General features: G+C 52.7%; 1 protein-coding gene across 5 annotated transcripts in view; it reads left to right on the forward strand.

The window, feature by feature from the left end:
* The window catches only part of C17H19orf44 (chromosome 17 C19orf44 homolog), a 25,851-nt gene continuing 9,841 nt past the window's right edge, over nt 1-16,010 (forward strand). For 3 of the 5 annotated variants that reach the window (XM_047530566.1, XM_047530569.1, XM_047530568.1), the window contains exons 1-7: nt 1-109; nt 4,223-4,982; nt 7,238-7,556; nt 11,320-11,393; nt 12,204-12,702; nt 14,030-14,125; nt 15,742-15,908. In XM_047530566.1, the coding sequence (XP_047386522.1) occupies nt 4,224-4,982; nt 7,238-7,556; nt 11,320-11,393; nt 12,204-12,702; nt 14,030-14,125; nt 15,742-15,908 (1,914 nt within the window). In that variant the 5' untranslated portion in view covers nt 1-109; nt 4,223. Of the gene's footprint in view, nt 114-4,222; nt 4,983-7,237; nt 7,557-11,319; nt 11,394-12,203; nt 12,703-14,029; nt 14,126-15,741; nt 15,909-16,010 lie in introns of all 5 variants that reach the window. The other 2 variants (XM_047530567.1, XM_047530570.1) reach the window with 2 other exon arrangements.

Raw genomic sequence — 16,010 nt, forward strand, 5'->3', positions numbered from 1 at the left:
GGGAAATGTAGTCTCTTCCGGCCCGGCGCGGTTGCCCGGGCAACGGTACGGGGGCCGGAGGGCCTGGCCGGAGTGCGGCGCCGGATTCCACCGATAAACCGGCGTGGAAGTAGGTCTGCGGGGCTGGGCAGACGGCGGCTGGGTGGGCGCCCGGCTAGCGAGGGGGACTGCGAGGAAATGCCGCGCGGTCCGCGGCCGGGCTGGCCCTGCGGCGGGAGGGCCGCCCCGCGCCTCGGCCTCGGGGTCTCGGGAGTCCTGCAGCGCGGTCCGCCGTGGGTTGCTGCGAGGCCGAGGGGCGTCTAGTGCATTTAGTGTCAGCAGCCGTATCGCGGCACGTTCACGTACCGCCGCGCTCGCCCTCGTCCAGGGCAGACGCCTCTCTTCTCGTGCGGCCGCCTCGCGATCCGGCTTAGGACTTTTCCATTAGGCGAGGAGTTGCCCCCGGCCTTGGCGGTCATCCCGGGGTTCGCGTCCAGCCCCGGGCGACCGCCGCCCGGCCTCCTCCGCGCGGCACCGGCCCTCGGGCCGCGTTTGGCCTTGATCGCTTGTTCTGCTTTCCGAATGGACCCTGTCGTCCGTCCTCCGCTCACTAATTAAAGGGCGTTTAGGTTCTTTCCACGTGTCCTCGATTACGAATGATTCTTATGGCCATTTAAGAGTGGAATTGCAGGATCGCATGGGAACTCCGTGCTTAGCCCTCGGAGGTGGCGTTTCTCCAGACTTCCAGATTGGTGGCTGCACCGCCTTGTACTGGCCCCGCCACCCCCAGCCACCAGACAGGCTACTTCACGTCCGCGTCCACCTTTCTTAGTTCCTCTCTGTATATAGTCCCCACCCCAGACCTGGAGGTTGAACCCGCAGGCACCTGACCCTGCGCTGCATCTTCAGACCTTTCTGTTATTTTGAGACAGGGCCTCACTAAACTGCTTGGGGCCTTGATTAGTTACTGAGGCTGGCCTGGGTCTTGTGATTCTCCTGCCTCAGCCTCCGAAGTCGCTGGGATTCAGGCATGTGCCACCACGCCCGGCTCCCCTTTTAAGTTTTTGAAGGAGGGTTTCCTTAGGTTGCCCAGCTATTGGTTTGTTTTCTGGAACCGGATATTGAGCTCAGGGATGTTTTGCTACTGAGTTATGCCCCAGTCCTTTTTATTTTGAGGTAAGCTCTCACTAAGTTACCCAGGCTGACCTCAAACTTGTAATCCTCCTGTTTTATCCTCTTGAGCCACTGGGATTACAGGCATGCGCCACCGTGCCTGGCATCTTGTGCAAAATCTTAAGGGCTAGGTTAAACACTTTTTTGCCTCACAGAAAACATTTGTGCTCCTCATTTAAAGGTGTGCTTGAAATAAGCTTGCCAGATTTAACAAACAAAAATCCAATTTCAGATAATATTTAATATAAAAATATTTGGGTCTTTCTTTTTTTTTTTTTCCCCAGTATTGGTGGTAAAACTTGGGTTCCTGGCAATGATAGGTATGTGCTCTACCACTAGGTTACATCCCCAGCCCCTTTTGTTCTTTTACTTTGAGACACAGTCTCATTAAGTTGTCTGGCCTAGACTTGAACTTGATATCCTCCTTCCTCAGCATTCGGAGTTGCTGAGATTATAGGTGTGTGTCACTATAAGAATGGCTTTGTTATTCTTATATGTAAAAAAAAAATTCACTGTTTACCTGAAATTCCAGTTTTTAAGTGTCCTGTATTTAATCTGGCAATCACAATAAGATCATTTTCTTAAGTAGACAGGAATGGGAGAAAAGTGAATTCAGGACCCAAAGTGAATTAAAAAAAATTTTTTTTTTTTGGTGAAAGTTAACATCACATGCCCTTGTTGAAGTATTCATATGGCTAGGAGCTATGCTTCTGTGTCTTACCTTTGTCTCCCATAGTATTATGCTGGAGATACATTCACACACACAGACTTCCCTGGTCACTTTTCACAGATGCATAGTACTCCACCATCTATGTGCTATTTCCTGGGCCTCACCAGTTCTCTATGGATGGATTTGGGTTTGGTGCATCCAAACACTGCTGCCTGAGTTTCCTTGATTGTGCATCTCTGCACTGGGAGAGTACCCGTGTAGCTACAGTCCCACGTGTGGACTTGACAGGTCCCAGGGCCCATGTGCTTTTCATTTGATTGCTGTTCCAGAGTTCCTTGCTAAAGGGGCTGCAGCAAATACATACTGCTGTGGTTTGGATGTGGTTGGAGTGGGTTCATGTGTTGAAATTTAATCTCCGGTGTTTGGTATTTTGAATATTGAAACTTAATCCAACTATGGTTCAGAGGCGGGCCTTTGGGAGGTGGTAAGGATTAGATAAGGTCATCAAGGTGGAGCCCCCATAGTTGAAAGCTTTTTATAAAAAGAGGAAAACCAGGAAAGATACGTACACTCCTTATCTCTTGCCATGTGATGCCTTATGCCACCTCGGGACTCTGCCAGCAAGAAGCCATCACCAAATGCAGGCTCTTGAACCCCAGAACTATGAGCTGAGTAAACCTATTTTGTTTTCAAAACACCCACCTTCAGGTATTTTGGTACAGTAATGAAAAACGGACCAACACACACACACATGCGCGCATGTGCATACACACACAATATTTTTTCATCTTTAAAGTCTTTTTAATCTTTTGAAGCGATCATAGATCATGGGGTAGGTCAATCATCTTCTTTTAGGGCACATGGAAACTGGAATACGATGAAGCCCTTGCATTCCTCCCCAGAAAAATGTGCCCCAGCATGCTCAGGCGACATGTGGCAAGCATTTGGCAGGGCGGGGGAGCTGTGCCTATCCCTAGCCCCGCCCCTTTTCCAGAGCAGTGGTTCTGACACCTGAGGTGAAGTAACATTTTCTAGGGAGCTCATTAGATATACAGATTGCTTCCAGAGCTTCCTCTGAGGGCACCTGGGACAAAGGAGGAGTGCCTTCAGGTGGGCTGGGGATCAGAGCAGCCATGGGTAACTGGTGAGTCCCCCCACCCCTGAAAACCCAATTTCCCCACAGCAATGCAGTCAACTTTGTAAGTCTGCACCCAAAGAAACAGGCAGGCTGGGGCCGGGGCTCCGGGGTGGAGCACCCACCTGGCACGCGTGAGGTCGGTTCCATCCTCAGTGCTGCATAAATAAATAAAGACATCGTGTCCACTTACAGCTAAAAAATACTAAAAAAAAAAAGAAAGGTTGATTTGAAAACAAGAAAATATAGGTGGGAGCTGGAGCTCAGTGGTGGGGCATTCGACTAGATGCCTGACACTGGTTCCATCCCCAGCACTGCAAAAGAATTTTAAGAGATGAAAAAATAAAGTCTGGGTGAGTGTGTGCTGCACTGTGGCCAGGAAGCACGGTGCAGGTTTTGGAATCAGACCTGGGCTTTGAATTTTGCTCTGCTACTCACCAGCTGGTGACCTTGGCTGGTGACCAAACCTTTGAGGATTTTTATTCCTTCCAACTTCTCTAAAAGGGCATCACAATAACCAGCTCCCAGGGCAGCTTGAGGATTAAATGAGATGGTGTAGTGGAGTGAGCTGGCCCTCGGCAGGAGCGCCAGCGGTGCCGGTCCTTGTGTGACCGTAATACATCCCAGGTGTCCAGGCATTGGAGGGTAGTCCAGCAAGAGGACCTAAGTGTCCAGTCGTTTCTGTTATCATTGGGCTTGAGGAGAAGACTCACTGGACCGCAGCGTAGAGGGTGGTATCTTCATGGGTTTTCTGTGGTTATAACAGAATACCTGAGACCGGACAATCTATAGAGGAAGGAAGCCTATTTAGCTCACAGTTCAGGGGACTGAGTCCAAGACTGGACAGCTGCCTCTGTGAGGGCCTTGTGCTCCTGTATAAGAAGGTGCAAAACAGACAAGAGAATGGGTTCCTGCAGGAGAGAGCGCACGAGGGGCACCCACTTCCAAGAGGATGAGCTAATCCTGCAAGAGCAGCATTAATGCTTTTGGAGTGTGGGGGGGTGCTGGGGGTGGAACCAGGGCCTCGCACAGGCTAGGCAATGCTTCACCACTGACCTGCACGCCAGCCCCGTTAATCCCTCTCACTGACCTGTTGCCCTGTTCCCAGTGCCACCACGGTGGCAGTCCAGTTTCATCTTATTTTCACGGGGGACAGACCAACCCAATCCTCAGCAGGTGGTGTGATCCATAGCCCCATGGGAGCCCTGGAGCACATGCTTCAGACATGAGGTATCCTTCCAAGCAGTGTCTGTCTTTCCTCCTAGAATGGCTTGCACGAGGAAAGTCAGCCAGCCGGCTCGCAGCATTTTTAGTGATCTCAGTGACATCTCCTTGGACGATTCAAAGATGGAAGTCACCAGAAACTTGAAAGTCAGTAGAAGTCATACCCAAGCAGCACCTGGTCAAAGCAGATTTCTAAAAAGAAACCAAACTACAGGTGAGACACACTTAGACCTGAAAGAAAGTGCTGTCCTGGGCAGTGGGACCCAGATGGCCCTGGGGAGACCCCTGGCCACTGCCTCGAAGATCAGAGCCAGTGCCGCACTCATGAAGCTGGCTCAGATAGAGACCAAGATCAGGAGCCGGCAGAGAGCGCGCACAAGTTTGTCTGACCCGGAGTCCGACTCGAAGCCCTCTGAGGACAGTCTTCCAGGGACAGTGGACAGAGCCACTCCAAGAGCTGCCTCTGGCCCCTCCTCCCTGCACGCCCACAGAACTTCCCAGAAACAGGCCCGTGAGTCCCCCATCCCAAGGAGCAGTGTGCAGCCTGGGCAGGTCAGCAGGTTTCTGAAGAGAGCGCCACGCTTGGAAAATGCAGCCCCAGAGGCCCGCGCGGGGACAGAGAGGGATCTTCAAACGCCCAGACCAAAGGAACCTGCTCCAAAATTTGATTCCCCAGACAGCGATGAGGAGGAAATGAAAGAATTGCTGGGAAGCTTGATGGAATCTTCTAGAGAAAAAGAAACAAGTATGAATCAGAAGTTCACTAAAGTCCTTGAGAAAGAACGTGTAAGACCATTCACGGTGAGATTTTCATTTATTTGCATCACGTCTTTTTCTCTGGCCACCATGACATCGTAGCATGACTTCTAAAGTGATGTCACCCAGACTTCTGAGGAAAGGGTAGGGTTTTGGCCAGTCACAAGTGTCTATCTGTTGAGGGCCTGCCTGGTGAGGGGTGGGGCTGGGGACACTTCGTGGTGTGTTTGCAACACAGCATCTGAGTTTGGTAACTCTCTACGCCATGGCACTTGGGTTGTTTGGTTTTGTTTTGGACATAGGTCTTGTTATGTTACCTAGGCTGGCCTTGAACTCCTGGACTCAAGCAGTCCTCCTGCCTCAGCCTCCTGAGTAGTTGGGTCCACAGGCATGTGCCACTGTGCTCAGAGGACAGCAGTTACTTTGTGCCAAACACCAGCAGTACCCAGTTCTCTGAGGACAGAGGAAAATCAAGCAGCTTCTCCCAGTGCACCCCCACAGCACACACCACTTCTCTCTCCTCTGAGTTCGCATTTCCAGGGTTGGAACCCAGGGCCTCAGGCACGCTAAGCATAAGTGGTACCACTGAGCTGTTCCCTAGCCCACAGGTCACTTCTGTGACCCCAAAAGGTGTGGCGGCTGCTCTCTGCCAGCCAGCAGGCACATCCATCTGCAGTAGACACCAGGGGGCCGTGCTCATTCCGCTCAGTTCCACCTGGGGATCGTGGCAGATTCCACAGTTTGGGGGGCCATCTCCCACTTCAGACACCGGTGACAGCTCCGTGCCTTCAGAACTCTACAAATGTGGGTTCCCAGAGCCCCCTCTTTATACTGTTTGCTGGGGTGGCTCACAGAACTCAAGGAAAACACATTACTGTTTTATTTTAAAGGATATTTCCTTTCTCCCTTTCTTTCCCTCCCTTCCTCCCTCCCTTCCTTGCTGGGGATGGACCCCAGGACCTTTAGTGCTAGGCAGGTGCTCTACCACTGAGCCGCATCTCCAGGAAAGGGTATTTTAAAGGACACAGAGAAACAGTGATCCACAGGGTGAGGTCTGGAAGGGTCCTGAAGGTGGAGTTGGGATGCATGTGGGTTGAGTTCTTGCTCAACTTCCTGTTGGCCTTCGAATGTTCACCTTTTTGCAAGCTCTCTGCATCCGTCCTTTGGGTTTTTATGGAGATTTTATTGCATAGGCATGATTGAAACATGGACAACTGTGCAAAAATGTGATCAGACAAAAAGGTGAGATCTAAAGCTAATAGACTGGGCAGGAGCTGGGCACAGTGCATGCTTGTAATCCCAGCTATGCAGGAGGCTGAGGCAGGAGGATCACAAGTTTAAGGCCAGCCTTGGCAATTTAGCAAGACCCTAAGCAACTTAGTGAAACCCTGTCTCAAAAATAAAAAGGGTTTGGGATGTGGCTTAGGATAGAGTCCCAGAGTTCAGTCCCTGGTACAGAGTGGGCAGAATTCCATTGTAGAGATGGACCAGTGTCTCTACCAGGTGTCTGTCGATGGACGGATAGCGGGGTTGTGCCCACCTTTTGGCTGTTGTGAACAGTACTGCTGTGAACATGAGTACTGGTATCTGAGTCCCTGTTCGCAGGTCGGGCACACCTAGGAGGGGATTGCTGGTCATATGGCAATTCTGTTAAGTTTTTTTGAGGACCTGCCGACTTGTCCCCAGCAGCTGCACCGTTTTAGTTCTCACCAGCCACGTCTGGGTGTCCACATTCCTTCATATCTTGGCCAACATTTGTTATTCCCTGTTTTTTTTTTTTTTTTTTAATCGCCATTGTGGGTGGAGAGACTGGTAGGAAAGGCTTCGCTTCAGTGGGTGAAAAGCTGCACATTCACTTGGTTCTTTTGGAGGTCTGGGCTGTCATAGCTCATGTTCTCTTGGGGCCGAAGAGTTTAGATGTTTAAGCTGGGTGTGGTGGCACATGCCTTAGTCCCTGCTACTCCAGAGGCTGAGGCAGGAGGCTCACTTGAGCCCAGGAGTTCAAGGCCTACCCGGGCAACACAGTGAGACCCTGCCTCAAAATAAAACATAAAAAAAGCATGGGAGTAATTAACTAGGTATTTGAAAGCAAAGGGACATTTCTGATTACTGGTGGAACATTCTCTAATCCCCAGTTACCTCATCGACTTCGGGCAGAGGAGGAGGAGGACGGGCGCAGAGATGCACAATGAATTGTGAAGTCATGGTGTCGCGCACCCCACCAGCTGCTCCCGGGGGCATAAAGGACCTCGTTTATCACAAGTTCGCTAATTTTGTGTCTTCTCTTTCTACCGAAGTAGGACCAGATCCCTGCCGCGCCCCGAGCCCCTTCTCTGCCCAGTGCCGAGCCTCCCAGCTCCAGGCCGCCTCAGACCCCGCGGCCGCCCCCCACAAGGCCAGCCCACCGTGCCCTGCGCAGTCGGTCAAGAGCCTGCTCCTCGCAGACTTCGGTGTCTCGGGACGCAGCCTCCCGCGCATCCTCGATTTCCATCCCTGACACCGTTTCGCGATCAGAGTCTTCAAAGATGGGGCGCATCCAGCTCGCGTCTTCCCTTGGAGGGAGCGAGCCGGGGCCTGTGAATGCCCCGGCCTCGGAAGCCGCAGATGACAGCCTGAACGGTAACCGCAGTCCTGTGCACCCACTGCCCTGGGCGGGGGCGGGGCCGGGGCGGGGCACGCGGCGCGCTCCGCCCACCACCGCTTTCTGCCCCGCCCCACCTGGGCCACGTCGGTCTAAACTCTTCCTCCAGAGTCGGGTCTGTTCCTTCTGCTGGGTCAGAATAGCAGACTGGCGGTTTCGCAGTCCCGAAGCTGCACGATCGTTTAGGGTCCCCACCTGGACGACTCTGCATGAGGGGCGCCGCATGGTTTAGGGATGGCCTCTTGCTGGGCCCTTACGTGGTGGGGAGAGCGAGTTCTCTGGTCTCTTCATTCCCCTGTAGGTCACCAGTCCCACTCGGGGGTTCTTTTCTTCTGACTTCCTCCCAACCAGTTCCCTACCAAGGACCCCACCTCCGTGTCCCCCGGCCCTCCAACACCCTTAGGCTTCGCAGACCAGAAATATTTGGGAAAAAATTTACCTCTGCACTGACTATGTACAGACTTTTTTTTTCCTTCCCTTAGTCTGTAAACAATATGACATATCGTCATATTGACATAGAGCATGACAGCTGTTTCCATGGCATTCACAGTGTGTGAAGCATTCCAAGTGCTCTGGAGACAATTGAAAGGGTCTGGGAGGATGCGCTTGAGTTCTGTGCACATGTGGGCCATTTTCTGTACAGGACCTGATGGTCCTCAGATCTTGGTTTCTGCAGGAGTCCTGGAGCCAATCCCCATGGCTTCCGAGGGACAGGTGGACCATCACAGTACAGCTGAAGTCTTCAACAGAGATTTGGAGGGTACACAGATGTCCAACCCTTCGTATCCCAGTGTCCCTGACCCGTTATGAAGCAGTAACCTGGGGGAAAAATCCTTCTAGAGGCACAATGAGAAGGCAGTGCAGTTCTTTTTTTGTAAAAGAAAAATTTGCCTCTTTTCAGTTATTTATTATTTTGGTGGTCCTGGGACTAGACCCTTAGTAGACCCTTAGCCCCGCCTCCTTTTTTTCTTTTTTTTTTTTTTTTGGTACTGGGGATCTAACCCAGGGCATTTTATCTCAGAGCTCCATCCCTCCAGCCCTTTTTCTGTTTTCGAGACAGGGTCTTCCAAGTTGCTGAGGCCGGATCAAATTTGTGATCCTCCTGCCTCAGCCTCCCGAGTCAGTGGGATTACAGGCATGTGCCGCTGCCTCCTTTTTAAATTCAGAAAAGTAAGCACATTTCTAAGTAACCAAACATAAACATTTTTGGTACTTCAACATTATTTTTATTTTAATATTTAAGAGCAGAAGAGGAAGGAAAAAAGTTCAAAGTCAACATTTTCTTTGTTCCCTCTGAGATGCTTTATCACCAAATCAAAGTTAAATAATTGTCTCAGAAGTGCCTGGTGTGTAACAGTGAGTGCCAGGTGTCATGCTGGCAGGAACAGGGCAAATACGCAAATGTGCTCCCTGTCCTCCAGGCACCAGGATGGCCATAACTGGAGTCAGCCAGACTAACGTGCAAGTCGGGCATAGCGACACATACCTGTGACTCAGCCATCTAGGAGGCTGAGGCAGGAGGCTGGCTTGGGTCCGGGAGTTCAAGACCAGCCTGGGCAACATAGTGGGACCTGTCTCCACAAAAAAAAAGAGAAAGTGGAGGATAAATTAAAATCCCATGACTCAGCAAAGGTTTTCCAGAGTGGGTAGTGAAGCACCCCCAGCGAGGGTCTGTCCCTTCCAGGTGGCCATGCTTTGCCACAGAAAAGCAATGGTATGTTCAAGGCTGTGTGTTTGTTTCCTTTTGTTCTAGTAGAGTATCACAGACTGGGTAACTTATAGAGAACGGAGGTCTATCTGGCTATGGTTCTGGAGGCTGGGAGTCTAAGATGCAGGGGCTGCCTGGTGAGGGCCTCTTGCTGCAGCCTCCAAGGTGGAAGGCCAAGGGAAGGCGAGAGCCAGCCAGCAAGAGCGGGTGGAAGCCAGGTGCAGTGGTGCATGCCTGTAACCTCAGCGACTTGGGAGCCTGAGGCAGGAGGATTGCAAGTTTGAGGCCAGCTTCAGCAACTTAGGCCCTGACTCAAAGTAAAAATTAAAAGAAGGGCTGAGGGTGTAGCTTGGTGGTAAGTGCCCCTGGGTTCAATACCTAGGACCAAAAAAATAAAAAGGGGTGGAACTCACTTTTATAATGAACCTACCCCTGAGCTAAGGACGTTCCTGAGGGCAGAGCCTTTTGGACCTAACTGTATCTTAAAGTGCCAGCTCCCAACACAGACTTTTGGGGACACGTTCACTGTAGCGACGTGAATGTGAGAAAACTCCCTGGAGCCCCTCCAGTACCACCTTCTGCAGATGCCACTTGGCACATCACGTCCTGACACTGATTCTTAAGTTGTACACATGAGGAATCCAGAATGAGGAGCTGGCTAGTAAGTGGTGTCCTCAGCCTGTCTCCGTGTTACCTTCACCCACAAGAAGGTGGGCCCAGGCTGGTGGGGGCAGAGCCAGCACTGATACCAGGCCCTGGGTTCCCTCCCTCCTGCCATCTGTCTGTCCTGCCCTTGCCCTTTGGGAGAGAGTGCAGGTCTCGGACAGCTGCTACTGTCTTTGCCCTGGACCACCTGGGATGTCGTAGTTCAGAGGCTTTGCTTCCTAAAACATGGTTGGGTAGGATCTTCGTACCTACCTGTCACTAGAACTCCAGTGGCAGTGTTGGGGAGTCGGGAGGGGGTGCACCCCTCGGGCTGGAGCACAGCAGTGCTGGGTAGAACCTGGGTCTTTTCCTGGAGCGCTTGCCGGCTGTGTTTCTGCTGAGCCTTTCACTTGCTGTTATGAGAGAACTTAGGTACTTTGGGGCCACATCTCCTCTCCGCCTGAGGGGCCTCTCCCCTAAGCCCCATCCCCAGCTGCCGGCTGCCCCTCCCTGTCCAGCCCTCACACCACAGGTGTGTTTGTCCCTGGTTCCCTAAAGTGCCTTATGATCATTAGCTTCTGTCTGGACCAGGGGCCAGGAGGCCCGTTGTCTGTTTTTATAAAAAAAGTTTTATCAGAATGCATCCCTTAGGTTACCCGTAACCTGTGACTGCTTTCACACTCTAATGACTGATTACAGTTGCCCCTGGTACCTGCGGAGAGGTACCCTACAGATACAGGACCCTACAGATGCGGCATCTGCCGATGTTCAAGTTCATTCTCTCAGATGGAGGTTTGCACAGAACCTCCGACTGTCCTGGAGACTTTCAACCATCTCTAAATCACTTAATCCTGGATGCAATGTAAATGCTATGCAAATTGTTGTTACAGTATATCTTTTTTTTTTTTTTTTTTTGGTACCAGGGATAGAACTCAGGGCTGCTTAACCACTGAGCCACACCCCAGCCCTCTTTATATTTTTGTTTAGAGAGAGGGTCTCGCTGAGTTGCTTAGGGCCTCGCTGTTCCTGAGGCTGGCTTTGAACTCATGATCCTCCTGCCTCAGCCTCCCGAGCTGCGGGGATGACAGGTGTGCATCACCGCGCCCAGCAACTATACTTAAGGATTAATAACAAGAAGAGAGTGCATGCTCAGTACAGATGCGTGCTCCCCCAGATGTTTGATCTGACTCTCATGGAATCCAAGATGCAGAACCCACAGGTTTCAGAGGGCGTACCCCAGAAAGCTGAAAGTATTTCCCCTCTAGGCCCTTAGAGAAAAAGCTGCTGACCCCCGTGGTGGTACTGAGGACAGGGACTGAACGCCTTCACATCTTTCTGAGCATTTGTGGAGTAATCGAAGGAGTAAATGCTGCCTTTTTAAATTACAGATTTTAGAATCAATATTTTATCCCTTGATGATCTGACTCCAGCCGTCAGTGAGAAATCAGACTTGGAACAAAAAGTAAGTACAGCAGTCATTTTATTCTATTTTTTTTTTACTTTTCAGAGGTGCTGGGGATGGAACCCAGGGCCTCCCCATTGCTAGACAAGTGCTATGCCACTGAGCCACCGCCCCAGGTCACGGTCCTTCTAGACTGTAGACAGGCCGGATGTGGTTCTCCATGGGCTACACTGGCACATCTGGGGACATTTGGTGGTCAGGCCTGGGGACTGAGGCTGGGATGCTGCTCAGTGTCCTGGAGGGCACAGGATGGCTCTCACCCCAGAGAACATTCTGGCCGCAGAGGTCAGGTGGTTACGGTGCAGGAGTCTGGTTTTGGTGATAATAAGAGCAGCAGGTTAGCAGGTGATCCCAGGCCCCTCCTCAGAGCATCCCAGAATCACACCCAGGCCGAGGTGGCCACGCGTGTCCTGGTGGTGCCCCGTGGTGACTTTTGTAACCACCTGCACTATCAAAAGCACGTCTCCATAATACACAGGATGTACTTAAAGTTTCACATATGTGCCACCTACATGTCCCATGCCATCAGGGCTGTGTCCCTCACCCTTTAAAAAACGCTGTGCTAAAGCATCTTGGGTCCTGGGGTGGGGGGCTGCTTGGTGGTCGGCACATGCTCAGCAGGCACGAGGCCCTGGGTTCCATCCCTGGCAGCCCCTGGGGAAGGGTTTTGTTTAGGACGCGCCACCCGCCTCGCTCCAGGGAGGACCAGTACCCTCCGAGGTGGGGCGACAGGTGCCCTGCGTATGCAAGTGCGTTTTTAGGACACTATCAGAAACGCCTTCCAGCAACTTCTGCCATCCTTGGTTTTAGGAAGGAGCTGCTCGGAGGCCGACGGGCAGGAGCTGTCCAGACGAGGCTCCCGCTGGACTGGAGGTGCCAACGAGGGCCCCGCCCAGGAGCTCGGCGTTTCAGGGAAAGGCCACCTCTGCGGTTGGGGACGAGGGCCTTCCCACCGAAAGCGAGGTCTCAGAGCATCTGAGTGCCAGCTGGGCCTCCGCCGCCCAGCGGGACAGCGTGTCTGGCGTGCAGTCACCGCCTGCGACTCCCCTGGAGAGCAGCGTGGGCTCGGATTATTCTGAAGATTTCGAAAGCCTGCCAAGTCCCGTGGCCTCTGAGCCCGCGGCTCCCTCCCAGGCAGCTCTCGAGCGAGCGCTGGCCACTGTGTCGGAAGGCTCCTCGAGTCTGAGGACGTGCCTCCAGAGAGCACCCCAGGCCAGGGGGCAGTGGGGCAGGGGTGCGGCCAGAGTCACCGTGAAGGAAGCAGCCGTGCAGACCCTGGATCCTGCCTTCACCTACCAGTGGGCCGCGGGTGAGTGTGGCCGCCTCTGGGGCCCGGGTGGCCAGGCAGGTGCTCGCTGTGTGATCTGAGGCTTCCTGGGAAGCACGTGGACTTGTCGTTAAGCAGCTTCCAGGTGGGGGGCTTTCCTGGATGAGGGGCTGCTGCCCTGGCTGTTTCCCACGCCTCCCCAGCCCTGAGGCATCCAGGACAATTCCAGAATGGAACCCTAATGCAGCAGCTCCTCAGCGGGCGTTCCGACACCAGGGGCTGTTGGCAAAGTCTGGAGCAGTCCTGGCTGTTGCTCGGGGCCTCTGCTGGGTGGGGCAGGGTGCCGCTCAGCGTCCTCCAAGGCACAGGATGCCCGCACCAGGAGTGCCGAGGAGGGAGGGGGGGAGGCCGTTAGTCCAGCCACCTGTGCGGCTGCACTGGCTCTGAGGGAGCCCCCAGCCTTCGCCCCCCGGGCCCAGTGCTCAGGGCTGAACTCCATTGTCTGAACTCCATGCCTCCAGCTCCTGGGTGCACCCTGCGTATGACCAGGCCTCGTTCCTGTCCTCCACCCTTCCTTCCACACCTTCTCAAGCCCAGTTGGACTTTCCGGGCGCTTCTCTCATTCCCAGTTTCAGGCTGCGCTCTTCCCAATGGAAAGGCCCCTCCCTCCCTTCTACATGCTCTGCTTCCTTTCCTGACCCCGGTGACTATCCACGGGTAGACTGCGCTCGTCCCTGGGCTACACCCCCAGTCCTTTTGATTTTTTGACAGGATCTAAGTTGCTGAGGTTGGCCTTGAACTTGAGGTCTTCCTACCTCCATCTCCTGAGTCATGAAATAGTATTTTAAACCCGGGGTCTGGGGCTCAGGAACCTTTGTGTCCCCATCCACATCCACAAGCCACATGTCTGATGTCAAATACATGCATTTCTGTCCCTGTTTTTGGCAACTCAAAGGGATGCTCTCATGAATTGTTGGTGGTGCCATTTTGCTGGACTGGGCCTGCGGTTGAAAGGCGGAAGGAAAAGGCCGTCTGGGAGGCTGGCGTGGCAGAGTCCAGGGCACACCACCTGGAAGCCACTAAGCCACTGGCAGAAGAGGCTGGCTTGGTGGATACCGTGGGAGGTGGCATTCTCTTCTCCGGCCACCATGAGCCTCAGTGGCCACTTCAACCAGCGGCTTGTATGTCGAAGCATGGAAAAGGCTGTGGGAAAAACTTAGGAGAAGCAGATTCTGAAAGCAAGGGTGGCCATCACATTCAGATAGAGGAGAACAGACGCACGGGGTGCATTTCAGTGACCTACTTGGGGACAAGAAGGCTGCGATTCCAGGTCTTGCCTCTCACCCCTTCCTCTTTGTCCTTGAGACAGCAGCCGGTATGGCGGCCATGGGCCCTGCCCTGGGAGGTACCTACGTGGACCCGGCACCCATTGCCAGTCACGTCATCAGTGCAGATGCCATCGAAGGTAACAGCCTGGCTTGGTGGGTCCTTCTTGGGAGATGGGTCCGTTTTCTTGGAGGTGTGTCACTCTTGAACTGGGTTCAAGAGTCCATTGCTGGGATTATCAATGCCCAGTAGGATCCCAGATGGCAGCCCGAGGGTGTCTGTGAACCTTCCGTTCCCTGCAAAAGGACACCAATGTCCAACAGGCAGGCTGAAGGTGGCTCAGCGGCGGAACACTTGCTTAGCATGGGTGAGGCCGGGGTGCCATCCCCAGCACCATAGGAACACCCACCCAAATAATTCTGCCCCACCAAGTGCTCGAATTCTGAATTCTCCTTGACCCTTTTGCACATATCTAGTTTTATCCCCTAAAGACACCTGACCTTGAGTCACAGCCATAGGACATGGCCCTTGTGTCGTGGGCTGAGACTGAGGAGTCTTTGTGGTCTGGGAAGGTGCTGGCCACCTGGAGGTGCAGAAAGCTGCTCCAGAAGTCACCTTCCGGCTCAGACCTTGCTGCGGCCCTGGGGAGACTTCTCACCTCCAAGATTGTCCTGTGTCACTATATAGATGAATATTTATTATTATTATTATTGGTACTGGGGATTGAACTGTGGGGCACTTAACCAGAGCCACATCCCCAGCCCTTTTTATTTACTTATTTTTTAATATTTTTTTTAGTTGTCAATGGATCTTTTATTTTTATTTATTTGTTTACTCATTTATTTATATGTGTTGCCTAGGTTCGAACTAGGGCCTCCACATGCCAGGCAAGTGCTCTACCACTGAGTCACATCTCCAGCAACCCCAGCCCTTTTTAAAATATTTTAAAATATTTTAAAAAGGTTCTTGCCGAATTGCTTAGGGCCTTGCTAAATTGCTAAGGTTGGCTTTGAACTCACGATGCTCCTGCCTCAGCCTTCAGATCTGCTGGGATCAAAGGTGTGGGCCACCATGCCCAGCTGTTTTGTGTTTTATTAGAGACAGGGTCTCACTGAGTTGCTTAGGGCCTTGCTAAATTGCCGAGGCTGGCTTTGAACTTGTGATCCTCCTGCCTCAACCTCCTGAGTCACTGGGATTACAGGTGGGTGCTACTGTGCCCAGTTGTAGTGTTAATACTAAATAAACAGCAGAATTTTTATTTTATATGATTTAAAATTTTAGTTAAATGTTGGTTTTTGGTTTTGTGTGGGGGTGCTGGGGTGGAACCCAGGGCCTTGCACATGCTAGGCAAGTGCTCCACCTCTGAGCTACAAACCTAGCCCCAATTTTTTTAATTTAAAATTTTCTTTATATTTTCAAAAAAATGTGTTTTTAGCTGTGCACAGTGGCACACACACACCTGTGGTCCCAGCCACTCAGGAGGCTGAGGCAGGAGGGTCAGCTGAGCACAGGATTTTGAGTCCAGTCTGGACAACAGTGAGACTAGCTCTTAAAATTTTTTTGACACATTAGTAAGATTTAACATATAACACTTGCACGTGTTCATCACAGTGCGATGGCACGTGGAGACAGGAGTAGCCCTCTGAAGTGGCAGGTACCACTCACACTCTGAAGGTCGTGGACTCTTCAGGAAGCAGGTGTCGGGGCTGCGGGATCAGGGTCCCCCTCGAGCCGCTGAGTAACAGGGTGGGGCAGTCCTGACAGCCTACAGCCCTGCTGTGCTGGCGCTGAACGACATGCTGAGGCAGCAGCTGAGCCTGACGCAGCAGTTCATCGAGGCCAGCCGCTACCTGCACGGCTCCCTCCTGCAGTCCATGGAAAGGGACGCGTTCCACTACCACACCCTGGAGGAAGCCAAGGAGGTGATGGCGGAGATGGGGCAGAGCGGGCGGGGGCCTCGGGGGACCTCGGGGGCCTGGCCCTCGGGTTCTCGTGCTTGGGACCGGCATCAGGGATGTGGTTGG

This window comes from Sciurus carolinensis, chromosome 17 (genome assembly GCF_902686445.1).
Source record: "Sciurus carolinensis chromosome 17, mSciCar1.2, whole genome shotgun sequence".
In the NCBI taxonomy this organism is placed as follows: Eukaryota; Metazoa; Chordata; class Mammalia; order Rodentia; family Sciuridae; genus Sciurus; species Sciurus carolinensis.